At 52.9% G+C, this 13,777-nt stretch overlaps 1 protein-coding gene across 2 annotated transcripts in view; it reads left to right on the top strand.

Annotated features, from left to right (window-relative positions):
• LOC124233133 (integrin alpha-11) overlaps window positions 1-13,777 on the top strand; it is a 116,705-nt gene that overhangs the window by 40,096 nt on the left and 62,832 nt on the right. For both annotated transcript variants that reach the window (XM_046650271.1, XM_046650270.1), the window contains exon 3: window positions 13,522-13,622. In XM_046650271.1, the coding sequence (XP_046506227.1) occupies window positions 13,522-13,622 (101 nt within the window). The remainder of the gene's footprint in view (window positions 1-13,521; window positions 13,623-13,777) is intronic.

Genomic DNA, 13,777 nt, shown 5'->3' on the forward strand with positions numbered 1-13,777 from the left:
GAAAGTGCTTCGAAGGATTCTGCATGGCCAGTGATTCCTGATGCAGCCGAGGGCTCCCTGAGGGAAGGCACGGCTGCCTTCTGTGAGCTCTGCTCTCCTGCACCCAGAGGCGGGGAGAGGACCGGGTGGGACACTGAGGCCGAAGAGCTGCGCCTTGGCGGGCTGGGGGACTTGGGTGGGTCACCCAGCTTCTCTGTGTGGCTGCTTCCAGATGGGACTGCTGTCTCTCTCCCAGAGTTGTCATGAGGACTGAGTGAGTTCACGTCAGAGGACGCACCTAGCACACCCCCTGACTCAGCATAACCCCTCCCAGACGTGCATTCACGCTTGCGTTAATGCATTTGTTCACACTGAGGACTTTGAAAGTAGATGAACTCATGGCCCGGTGCTTGTTAACTGTTTCTCAATTGGGCATCCTGTGCCCAATTCCCACGTGACCTCTCTTCCGTTATCTGAAAGCCTGGTGATCACCCGATAATATAATCCAGGGGTTCCCAAAGCTGGCAGAACAGTTACAAAAAGAATTAAAAAGTGAAAGTTAAATTTAAAAAAGAGTTAAAAATTCAATTAAAGTTAGAAAAAGAGTTAAAGTTAAGTTAGAAAAAGAATTCAGATTCCTCAGCCCAATCCAAGACTTACAAAATCGGAATCTGTAGATCTGGCCATCTGTATTTTTAAACACCCACAGATAAGCCCAGCTGCGTTCTGGAACCCCTGACTTTATCCTTTCTCAGAGGTCTGTGAGCTCTCGTGGGTTCGTAGGCTAACTCCTCTCCAGGCTTATGTTGAGAGTGACCCATGATGCCTGAATCTGAAGGGGTGACCGGTGGCAGGAATTGAGAGGCACTGAAAATCGGGTGTGGGGGGGTAACCTGATCAGGGGGACAGTGTGATGTTTGTCAACCCACATGGACATCTGACCGAAGTCTACACTTCCGGCCACTTTAAATAGCGTTCTCTGGACCAGTGAGGGGAGAAGGGAGGGGATTTGGAATGTCAGGGAGGCGTGGGTGGGGAGGGAGAAGGGAGACGAATGGCCTGAGCCGGTCAAAGCTGCTCCACCCCAGCTCTGTGAAGGTAGGGACTTGTCTATCCCTCGTGTCGGGTCCATCCCGGGCCCGGCCTTCTCTATGGAAGGTGGGTTAGAATAACACACATGAACACTTAGCGCCATCAGCACTCGGCTGTCCTTCCTCCCTGAGGGCCTCTGCCCCTCTTCACCTGGGTGACACCTGGTCATCCTGCGAAGCTCCATCCGGGAGTCACCTGTTCCAGGAAGCCTCCCAGATGGCCGAGCCGGGGCCCGTCCTCGGTGCCCCTGCCATACCTGCGCACCCCTCTGGTCTTATTGCCTCCACTCCACAATCGGCGGGCATGGTCTCTCAGCCCCGTCAGACTTGGGTGTGGACTACGCTCCATTCATCTCTCAGTCCACAGGGCCCAGCGCAAAGCACTCAATGGCTGTTTCTTTGAACCAAACTTGTCCAAGCCTCTCATTTTGCAGATGAGGAAACTGAGGCCCAGAGAGGGTAGGTGGCTCACCCCAGGTCACTTTGCCCATCTGGGAGTGAATCGGAGTTAACCATACACGTGTCAACAGGCCCAAGACCGAAAAAAAATACCTGTCCTTTTGCCTCTGGACCTTTTCCTCTTTTTCCACGTTACCTGAGTCCACGTGGCTCATGGGAAGAGCAGTGGATGCAGTTGGAATAAAGGACTTCCCAGCTGTGCCTCAGTCTCTCTGGGCCTTCTTTCTTCTCCAGTTGAATGGGAATACCCCTCCTCGTCTGTCCCCCCAGCCACAGGAACGATGAAATGAGCCGTTGGGTGTGTGCGCTGCTCACACAGAAAGGATCCTCGTCCTAATTATGACCCAAAGGACGCGGGCCCACCAGCGCGGAGAGCAGGCATCCCAAGGCCCCTCTCATTCCTGCCAAGTAACTGCCGAGACACCGTCAGACTGGCACAGACCAAGAAAGCAACGCTACATCCCCCTGAGAAACATCTGCCCGAACTATTGCTGTGTTTATGTTTCGTTTTCAGAGGAAGCATTGTTATAAAACTGGAGGAAAAAAACCCTCTGAGCAGGACTTGGAAAAACAAGCAAGAGTTTATCAGACATTTTGAAAAGATAATGGGAGATTTGACAAAGTGGACTCAGCCTCTCTGGGGGACACCAGACCACAGCTGCCTTCCTGGGCAGAGGTAGGCCGGGCACCCCGAGGTTGGTGGTCCATGTGCAGACCTAGGAGAGCTCAGCCCAGCTCTGCTCTCAGCTCTACCCCAAGATGCAGAGTGAAGACTCAGCTCGTCATTGCAAAACCAGCAGCCTCTTCCATCTGTCCATCTGTTTATTCACTCAACAAACAAATACTGAGCCTTCACTGTGTTCAAGGTACTTTGACCAGCACTGAGAGGGAGATTTAAAGATGGACCAGGGTCTCTACTATCTAGAAGCAAATTATCTAAAGGAGAGGAAAAAACGGACAAGAGAGGTACAAACAAAGCATCATGGGAATTGAGAGAGAGCTTTCAGCTGAGAGATCAAGGAGGGCTTCCTGGAGGAAGAAGCACTGAAGGGTGGATGGAATGGGCCAGTGTGAGTTCAGGATGAGGGGGCTGCACGCACAGAGGCAGGAAGGAGAGTGCCAGGTGTGGTGAGGAAAAGACAAGTGGCCCGTGAGCCTGGCTTCGGGATGTGGGAAGGAGAGGGGCAGTGAGCTGAATGGCACAAGCTGGCCATTCACAGTCAGTGGGTCAGCTTCTCATTTCCCTTCAAATGGGTTGAAAATGTCCTTTGTGGTCACCTTCCCTCACTCTTTCCTATTCTCGTCGGAGTACTTCTGCAACTTAGGAAAAAACGCTGTCTGGATGTAAGCTGAGGAGGACCCAGAAGTTTCCAGGAACAAAGCAGAAAGCCAAGCCTGTGAAATCAACATCTGAGCTGATGCTTGTCAGCAGGCTCTGTGCCCGAGATGGCAGGGGCGGGCCCCAGGGCCAGCCTGCACAGGAACACACAGGCTCTGTCCCCACAGCCTGCGTGGCTACACACAGCTACTTGCGCATGGCAGCTTTTTCATTCATTTGTGTGGTCACGTGCAGCGTAACGACATGTCGGTCAACAACAGCCTGCATATAGGATGGTGGTCCCGTAGGTTAGCACCATATGACCTAGGTGTGTCAGAGGCTCTGCCGTCTAGGTTTGTGTAAGTCACTCTGTGATGTTCGCATGACAAAATCACTTAACAATGCATTTCTCAAAAGATCCTTGTTGTTAAGTGATGCAAATACAGTATTGATAAAAGGCTTGTGCAGTGGGAAAAAATTTTTTAAATTACCTAAACATCTATCAATAGGAAAAAAGATGAAACAATTTAAATATCCATCAAGAGGAGAATGGTTAAAAAGACAAGTATAACACTGTGCAACCGTGTAAAGAATGAAGCAGAGCCATCTTACCTGTCTTTACCAGGCCCGCCCCAACGCCTGAGGGGCCTGGGTCTGGAAAGTAAATGGAGGCTCTGGCCCACGGCCCCTCATCTTTTCTTCCCACCTACAGTTATCTCTTGGTAATTGACGGGCCTTGCATGTGTGGACACCCCAGCCTGTCCATCTGAGCTCTGTCCACAATGCCCAGCAAGCAGCCCCCTCGGCTAGCCCCATCGGTGGTGTGAGCCACCATCAGCAAGACAGAGCCAGGGAAGAGGCCTGTCCTGGGCTGTTTGGGCAGGAGATTCTGGTACCCCAGGTACATAGAGGAGGCTACAGGCTCTAGGTGGCCTGTCCCCTGCACCCCTAGGACTCCTCTCCCCATAGGAGGGGGCCCAGCCAGAGAAGAGTCAGAACAAAACCCACAACGGGGGCCCCAGTGACCAGGTCTAAGTGTGGCATTGATATATACTGACACAGAAGGGTGTTCAAGTATAAAATAATTAGGTGAGAAAAGCACGCTACAGACCCTTGTATGTAGAATGACTCCGTTTTTTAAATTCCCTATGTAAATGCCTAGCCGATCGTCTGCAGCCCCGCTGCTGGTGGCAGTTGCCTGTGGAGGGCCGGGCAGAGCAGGGGAGGGAGAAGCCTTGCACATTTTACTTTGCACAGTTTTGCTCTATGAGCATCATACAACAAGCGTGTGTTACCTTTATAATCGAAACGAGTTTTCAATAATACTTTTTAAATAAGTGAGTACTTTTTTGAACCAGTTAAAGTAGGTATTTCTTATGTTGTCTTGTGACCAAAAGAAACAAAACACATTTTGTAAAGACCCCAATCTAGGACCATCCCTGGACAGCCAAGGAGGCTGCTGTGGTCATGACCCTCACAGGGAGGGAAAATTCCCTGGACTCACATGCTTTGTCCCTCGTCCAGAGGGCCTCAGAGCCACTTCCTCAGCAGATCCTTCACACAAGGGCTCCCAATCCTGCCTGTGCAGCTGGGGGCTTCTAAAAATAGATCCCCAGGCCCTGGGCCCAACTGACTGAACCAGAACCGCCAGGCGCCAGGAACCTGCACTTGTAACTCCCCAGGTGTTCTCATCACCACCAAGGTCCAGGTGTCCCCGGTACGTGCAGCCCCATGTGGTGGATGGGGACACTGCGGCCCACGGCAGCTAACAGCCCCGTCTCAGGCCAGGGTGCGCAGTCTCTTGGTTCCTCTGCTGGAACTTCTTCTCCTCCCGCAGCTGAGGTCACAGGTGTTGGGAGACCAACCCGGGCTGGCAGTCAGTGGTCCCCATTTGCAGGCTCCCAGATTCCAGGGGTCCCACTAAGGCGTGTGATTAGCTAATTCATTCGACAACCGTATTTTAGGGACCTATTCACTGCAGGCACTGCTCTGGGTGCTGGGGTATCTAGAGCTGCCCACCTGGCCCACAGGGTCCTAGCTCCTCGGCAGCTCAAATTCTACTGGGAGAAAAGGATGATTAAAAGGTAGATAAAGAAGACAGCATCGGAGAGTGCAAAGGGCCACGAGGAGGATAAGGCAGGGTGGTGAGGCATGAAGGGACACATGGTCAGGAAAGGCCTGTTTGGGGAGGTGACTTTGGAGCTGAGCCCTAAACGATGACCTGGCTGTGCACAGTGTTCACAGCAGCGCTGGTAAAAGTGAGGACAGGCTGGGGAGCAGCAGGGAGCTAATGCAGAGCCTTGGGGTGAAGCGGCTGACCTCACTGGCATGGATTTGGCCCTTTGAGCCCAGAGAGGATTGCGGGTCCCTGAGCCTCTGCTTCCCCCACGTCAGCAGTTCTCACACTGGACGGTGGTGCTTCTCAAAGGGGAGTGCATATCAGCATCCCCTGGGGGCCTGTAACACACGGATGCCAGGCCCCTCTTCCAGCTCTCATCTGTCGGTAGGGCCCAAGATGTTGCATTTCTAATAAGCTCCCGGGGGAGGCTGACACTACTGGGCTGGAACCACCTTGAGACCCTCTGCAGTGCTGCAGTGGGCTGTTGGCTTCCTGTTTCCTCTATGAGGCTAGAGGCCCCCTGAAGGCAGAGAGATGCCGCGTTCACATCGTGCCCCCCGTGCTGGGTGCATTAGTAAGAACTCAATAACTGCTTATGATTCAATGAGTGAATGATGCTGTGGATCATCAGCAACATGAAATAATATATGTAAAGCCCTTAGAACTTAACAAGCACCACGTAAATGTGATAGTCAGGGTTCTCCAGAGAAACAGAACCAATAGAATGTGTGTGTACATATATATGGAGAGAGAGAGGATTGATTGATTGATTGATTATAAGGAGTTGGCTCATGTGATCCTGGAGGCTGGCAAGTCCCAAAATATACAGGTTGAGTCAGCAATTCGGAGACCCTGGAGAGCTGACTGTGTAGTTCCAGTCTGAAGGTCAACAGGCTGGAGACCTGGGAAGAGCCGACGTTTCAGTTTGAGTCCAAAGGTAAGAAAAAACTAGTGTCTCAGTCTGCAGGCACTCAGTTAGGAAGGATGCTCTCTTATTCTGCGGAGGGTCAGCCTTTCTCTTCTATTCAGGCCTTCAGCTGATTGGACGAGGCCCACCCACACTGGGGAGGACAATCTGCTTTACTCAGTCTGCCGATTTAAGTGTTCATCTCATCCCAAAACACCCTCACAGACACACCCCAAATAATGTTTGACCAAATGGGCACCACATGGCTCAGTCTAGTTGACATATAAAATTACCCATCACAGTATGCATGTTTGTTTAAAATACACATGAAGGATTCCCATCTCCGATGGGAGTTTTATGGAGGCAGGGAGAGTAAGGGATGTACAGCAGAGGGGTCCTCATTTTTCGGGCCCCCAGGAGTCCAGGCCTGCCAGGCATGTGAGTCACAGAGAACCACAAGCCCCTCCAACCAGCCCACAGAAGACCTACAGGTGCCATCTCCCTCGGGCAGGCCACCTCCAGCCGGTGCAGCCCTGTTACCGGACAAAGGGCGCGATTTGCTTGCCGCAAGACAAAAGCCGATCGTCAAGAGGCAAGATGATGGTGGAGAAAGGGCATTTTATTACAGCTTGCTAGCAAGAGGGAAGATGGCTGACTAATGTCCAAAGGACCATCTTAAGTCGGGCACAGAATCTTGAAGCAGTTATATAGGCCAGTGGGTTACAGGGGAGGGGTTAGGAATGTTGACCCTCTGGTGTTACAGACTGGGAGTTGCCACACCAGATCTTTCAGTTGTCATTGGTGATGGCTGTCAGCATAGACTTTCTGTTTGGGGGGGTCATCACATTCCTAAGGAACTCAAAAGAACGAAGTTATCGTTTTAGCGCAGCTGGGCGGTATATGCACAAGCAGGGGTCAAAAAATCTACAGAACAGGTGGATCTCCTGGAGGGTGCAAATCCAGCTGGGTTAGTTAGTCAGAGGTCATGCAAAGTTACAACATGGTCTCTTTTCTACAATATGGCTTCCCTTATGTCAACCTTGTGTTGAGCCACTTTCAGCCCCAGGGCCCTCCCCCACAGCATTCAGGTTTGCTGCGATCAGCACTTCCCCAGCCCCATCTTGAACACATTAGCCACCGCGCTCACGCCGGCTGGAGGAGATTCCATTTTCCATGGAGAGAGAGGGAGAGAAAAAACCTTGCTAAAGGAATACTCTCTCCTTTGTTCCCTTGAGTTCTCTGCTCCTCCAGGGGAACCCCACCGCCCCCACCCCTCGATGCCCTTATCTGATTTCAGGAAAGGACCATGAAGCCAGGAAATAATGGAACTGGGACCTGAGTGGGTTTGAGTGGAGGGGGCGCTGGGGGAGAGGAGCAGAAGAAGAAGGGAATGGGCTGAGAGAGGAGGGGGCAAGAGGCCCCTGGGGGACAGGCCCAGCTGGCTAGGGGAGAGCAGCCCCCTCCCCATGCTGGGCACTGCCCAGCCCCTGGAGCTGGGCTTTCTGAACTTCCTGGTCCTTCATAGTGGTGGAAAGAGCACTGGACTTGGAGTCCTAGCTCTGAAGCAGACCAATGTCTCTTTCCAGGCTTGTCACATCGGCCTTCTGAGCCTCAGATGCTCACTGCCCTTCCAGCTCAAAGCTGTCCTGGTAATCAAAATCAAGTGCGATTCAACTGCGTCAAAAGTTATTCACTAAAATAAAAGAATAATCAGTGGTAACTGGATTTCCTGGGATGTGAAGTCCAGGTCTTGCAGAGAGGGGCAAAGAGGTTGGCCAGGGAGGGCATTAAACCCACATGTTGCCTTTCCTAGGCAGTCAGTGCTGGCCTCTGGGCTCAGGGCTTCCTCCAGGGGCAGGCCCATCAGTTGCAGCTTTCCTCCTTCCTTCCTCCAGCATCTGATGGCCTTTTTGTGCCCATGGCCTCTGCTCACCCCATCTGCTAGGGAGCTAAGCTGCTCAGACCTGCCTCCCTAGACACAGACAGTAAAAGGCCAGGCTGGGCCTAGGTCCTCAAGCCCCTACTTCCAGGCTTTCCACCCTCCCTGGCTTGTGGGGAGCGCTGCCCTGGGATTCAGGATACCATGCACCAGCCCAGCTCTGCCACCGTCTGCTCTGAGACCTCAGACACAGAACTTCCCTGCTCCGAGCCTCCAATGCCTCACTGATGATGATCTTGGCCCAATGTTTCCCCCCAGCCCTGATGGTCTGCGAGGCCAGTTACCAGGTAACCAGAAGCATCTAGAGTGCAGGGCTCCCTGTCCAAGTGGCTGCTATAAGTGGGATGCACACAGATCAAAAGGATTTCTGTTCCCACAAGCCTGGGCCAGGGGACAGTTTTACACACTTAGTTAAACAACCAAAGAGAAATAACACATGTTGTCAGCAAGTCTGCCCACCACTCACGCAGTAGGTGTTTGCCCTTGATGGAGCCTGAGCTGGGGGGACATGAATCTGAATGAGAGCATTGATCCTGGATGCCATGTTCTTCTGATAGCATAGGAATATATGGAATTTCTATGGCTAATTTTAACTATTTGCTCTATTTGCTTTTTTTTCTTGCCTTACATATTTTAGTTAGGATGTTTTAAATACCTGGAAACTCAACTCAAACAGACTTATACAGTAAAAAGTAGTTATTGCTTATATATTTGAAAAGTCCAGCAGCACTTCAGGCTTCAGGTCTAGTTTGATCCAGGGCTTCACCATGTTATCAGTACTTTAGCTCCTTCTCTTGATGCTTCTCTCCATCCTCCCTCTCTCAATGTATCAGCTCATACTCCTTATCATCACAAGGTGGCTGCCAGCAGTTCAAGGCCTTGCATCTACACACTATGGCATCCAGAGAAAAGGGACCACTTTGGTCTCTGAGTCCCAAGAAGTCCTGAGATTCATGCTGATTGGGGTGACTTAAGTCATTTGCCTGCCCTAAGTCAATCACTGCAGCCAGGGGATCAAACTGGCCTGGCCTGAGGTATGTGCTTGGTCCTTAGAACCAGGAATGCAGCCAGAGTCCCTGGATCCTCAAACAGAAGTGAAGACTGTGGAGAAGAGGGCAATGGAAACCAGGAGGCAAGCAACATGGACTTTCCACGGAAGCTGGGTCACTGCGTTGAGCCGCCAGGCATGGATAAGACGCCATTTCTCAGCAGCCCCTCTCCAGGTGCTGAAATGGGGGCTCCCTTAGGCCCAAGGCAAAGCCAGAGGCTCCTGAAGCTGCTGCTGCTATAGACTGTCAGACAGAGGGTCCCACCAGTCCACGGGTGGCTTCAAGACCAGCCTGCGCGGGTACAGCAGGGCAGACGAGGATGTCTAGGCTCTCAAGAAATGACAGCCCGAAAACGCTGGCCATAGCAGGTGGCAGGGATTCCCTGCTGGTTTATGCGGGCAAGCCTGGGGTGATCAGCGAGGGCTTCCTGGAGAAGGTGGGAATTCCTACTGGATCTTAAAGGGATGGCCTCCAGAGTGGGGTGTGCACACCACAGGGGATGTGTGAGACAGTATACTGGAGGACAGAAATAAAATGATTCAAGTTCTATTTATGGTTATATTTTATCTGAAAAAACAGGATTACTGATATTTAATGTACAGACTGACAGTTGTACACTAGTATAATGTACACATATTGGGAGGATGTGTTACCCTTTTTTCTGATAGCAGAGTACAATTTAAAAGGATCAGAGACTAAAATTGCCTTGAAGGATGGACCAAGGATAAGCAGAAGTCAGGATGAGTCCCGTAGGAATCTCGATGGAGAGGGTGTGAGGTAGGGAGCGAGGGGCCCCTTCTCTCAGCCTGGGTCCCGCTGGGAGCCAAGGGCCCAGCGCCCAAGGGGCCATGTCCTGCCTTCCACAGGTGACCATCTCCATGGCGAGCCCCCTCCCTTGGCAAGGCCCTGCTTAGAAGGGTCCTACAGGGCTGCGGCTGAAGCATGCTGTCAACGCTCCCATCCACAGCAGCCCTGCGCCCCATCCCTTGCGGGAAGGATGCTAGTGCCCGCAGCCAGTGAGTCACGACATGCGGCCCATGGAAAGGGCCCGATGCTTGCTCGCCACGACCTTTGGGGTTTGCCGTGCCGTCTGGGGCCCACGCCAGAGGGGATAGGGTGTCTAGCCCCTGCGAGGCACAACAGGCCCTGAGGATGCAGATGGCTATATAAGGCTGAGGCTGCAGGAGGTGGCAGGGGCTGCCAGACCCCAGGAGCAATTTGGCTGGTCTCCGTGGTGATGCAAACATTTTCCCTGCACTCCACAGCGGGACTGAATCATCTCCTCAAAACCTCAAGCCCGACAGGCACACGTAATGCCGAGACTCGAGGACGGCAGACAGAGCTAACCCAGGCACCCACTTCATGATGAAGAAATTTGGGGCCACACAGAGAAAGCTGTCCCAGGAAAACTAGTGCCAGCCCGGCCACAGACGAACTGTGGGGCCTGGGTCAGCTCCCTTCTCAGGGCCTCAGCTTCTGCATCTGTAATAGGGAAACAGTAAGCCATGACCCCCCGAGTGAAGGGCCAAAGACACCCCGAGAAATCCAGTCCGGGAGAATGGAGAGGGGCCACAGCGGGCAGCCCTGGTTCTTTGAAAAGGACAAAGCCTAGGCTTGTAGCAAATTTGGGGTCACAATGACTTGGTAGATTTACTGGCAGAGAGTCACATGCTGGCCATTGCCAGAACATGACTTCTAGGAAGCCACCAGTCTTCGTACATAGCTTATCTAGATACAGCCCCTTCGGTTTCTCGATGCCTTTTGACATCTGTGACTTCCCACAGTGACCCTGGGAGGTAAGCAGTGCAGGAATCGTTAACCCCATTTCACAGCCAAGAAAACAAAGATCTGGGAAGTTCAGTGACCTCAAGGCCACACAGCCAGCTGGTAACAGAACTGGGATGAAGACCTGGCCCCTGGATTCTCAGCCCAAAGATCTCACCCTGTGTTGGGGGCCCCACCACGTCGCCATTAAGAACTCAGAATTCCTCTCTGTAAAATGGGCAGAGTTGTGAGGAGTCCATCTTGTCAGGCTGCTGGGGTGTTTTCTGGAAGACATATGAGGAGATGGTCTTGTCTGGAAGATGGTCATGGTTCTCCTAATCTAGAACCTGCTGTGCCTGATTCTCCCAGAAACACCCTGGCAAGTGTTCCTCAAAGGCACTCTTTCCGGAAAGCACTCACATTGGGCAGTGGTGTCCTGGAGGGAGCATCTTTCTGGAAGACTCGCTCACATATCAGAGTGACCTTGAAAACCAGCGCAGCCAGAAAAGCAAGCTTGGAGTACAAACCTCATTTCCTGACCTCTCTCTCTCTCTCTCTCTCGGTTTTTGTTTTTTGTTTTTGGGGGTTTTTTTGCTGGAAAGAATGGAGCCGCCTTGACTACACAATCACTCGCAGAATTAAGTAGCCAAAAATCACATCGTCTAGACAAATAGAATTTATGGGTCCAATTAATTCCTGCTGGTCAAAAATAGACATGCTTAATAAGTGGATATATTTAGAATCTGTCATTATCTGGTTCCCGGGGGAGAAACTGCAGCTCTTATTTCACAGACTTAATTTCAAACAGAGCTCTGTTAACTCCCACTTCAGACCTCCCTCTCTTTCCTGACAGCACCCAGCGGGGGCAGGGGGGAATTTGACCACAAGAAGCCACTGACGTCCTGCGTAGCCTGAACCTCCAGGCCCATCCCCTCTCAACCATCCTTTGTGTGTGTGTCTGTGTGTGTGTGTGAGGAAGAGTGGCCCTGAGCAAACATCCATTGCCAATCTTCCTCTTTTTATTTGAGGAAGATTGTCGCTGAGCTAACATCTGTGCCAGTCTTCCTCTATTTTTTTATGTGGGATGCCACCACAGTATGTCTTGACCAGTGGCGTTAGGTCCACGCCTAGGATCTGAACCAGTGAACCCCAGGCCACCAAAGCCAAGCGAGCGAACTTAACCACTCGGCCATGGGCCGGCCCCAGCCCTCTCAACCATCTTAAATCGGAAAAACAATGATTGCTTCTTCTTTGGGCTGCACTGCCAGGGCTGGGAGGCTGCTCGGCGAGCAGGACTCCAGCAAGGTCTCCTCGCTCCCAATGTCTCACTCGTGCCTGTGCCCCAAGTGCCACTGCCACCTATTCTCTGCCCCTCAGGGCCTGGGATCCCTCAGGGCTGAGTGAGCTGTGGCACCCCCTGCCCTTACAGCACAGCTGTCCCTGGAGGGTTCCGTTCTCCAGTCACGAGGGCCTGAGCAGAGGCAGTTGCAGCTGAGAGCGACTGGCACCCGGAGCCTCGAGGGTTCCAGAGATGCCAGAGGTGGGCAGCACTGACTGGCAGGTGGGCACCAGAGGGACACATCGCCCACTTTCAGGGTGTCACTTCTCATCAGCACTGGGTTCCGGCTCCCTCCCCAGGCCGCTCTGGGCTGCCCTTGATGGTGCTGCCCTCTGGTGGGCTGGAGATGGGGCATGGAGGGGGCTTAGGAGCACTAGGGAGAGGGCCTGGGCCGGCCAGTCTGAGATGGGATTCTCCCTGGCTTCAAGGGAGGTGAGTCCCCAGCCCTTGCCGCCAGGGCCACGGGCTCTGCATCCCAGGCACTGCCAGGGCATTGCCGGGTCAAGAAGGAGTGGCCCTCATTTCTCTCTATGCATGCGTGTCAGCAAGATGTGTTAGTTTCCTGTGGCTGCATAGCAAATTACTGCAACGTAGTAGATGGCTTACAGAAACAGAAATTTATACCCTCAGGCTCTGGAGGCCGGATGTCCACAATCAGGGCATCCACAGGGGCTGAGCTCCCTCTAAAGGATCTGGGAGAGAATCCTTCCTGGCCTCGCCTGCTTCCTGTGGCCCCAGGCATTCTTTGGCTTGTGGCCGCATCCCTCCCAGCTCTGGCTCCGTCTTCACATAGCTTTCTCTGCTCTCTTGGTCTCTCCTTTGTGTGTTTCTTGTAAGGACACTTGTCTTGGATTTAGGGCCCACCTGGGCAGTCCAGGATGATCTCATCTCAAGATCCTTCATCACAACTGCAAAATCCCTTTTTCCCAATAAGGTCACAAAGGCCTAGGCTCAGGGCAGAAGCCCCAGCTGGGCAGCTGCCCCGGCCGCTCTTTAGCCCTGCTGGCTGCCATGCCACTCTGAGCAAAGACTTAGTGGCTCAGGGGACAACCACAACCCTGAGCAACATGCCCATATCTGGGTCACCAGCTGAAAGGCTGTCATATAAGGTGAGGAATGAGGCCACCTGCAGGCAGTGACAGATGGCCAAAACTCTGGCTCCAAAATCCTCCTTTCTCTGCGTGAATGACCACCATTGCCACTCTCCCTCCAGGGACAAACTCATAGTCCCTCATTAAGACCAGCTCGAGCCTCACTTCCTCCATGTTGTCTGCCCTGCCCTCTTCTCCCGAGGACTGCCTCCACCCCACTGGCTGCAGGGCACTGTGGTCTTCATCTCCGTATCGCCACATTCTGGCAACGGCCTGCATAGACCACAGGCCCTGTGACTTTACGCGGAAAGCCCAGCATCTCCCCCAGAGAGAGAAAAGCCCCTCCTCCAGGATTCCCTCCCGCCCTCCCCACCCCGTCTTCCCCTCAACACTGCCCTCCAGGTTCCAGTCTTTGCCAGGAGAGTACCTCCCTCAGCATCTTTACTTGTCTTCTCTTCCTTCCCAGGCTGGTCGTGGGCGCTCCATTGGAAACCAACGGCCACCAGAAGACAGGGGACGTATACAAGTGTCCGGTGACCCAGGGCAACTGCACCAAGCTCAACCTGGGTAACTTGGGCTGCTAGCCTCTCCACGATGAGGCCACCATTGTCCAGGGTGGGGCAGGCTCTAAAGCACATCCACGCCCGCAGTCACGCTGGCTCCTCACAGCTGTCCAGTGAGGTGACCCAGCTGGTATCGCTGCCCCATTTCACAGATGAGAA

Source organism: Equus quagga, unplaced genomic scaffold (assembly GCF_021613505.1).
Source record: "Equus quagga isolate Etosha38 unplaced genomic scaffold, UCLA_HA_Equagga_1.0 153_RagTag, whole genome shotgun sequence".
Taxonomy (NCBI): domain Eukaryota; kingdom Metazoa; phylum Chordata; class Mammalia; order Perissodactyla; family Equidae; genus Equus; species Equus quagga.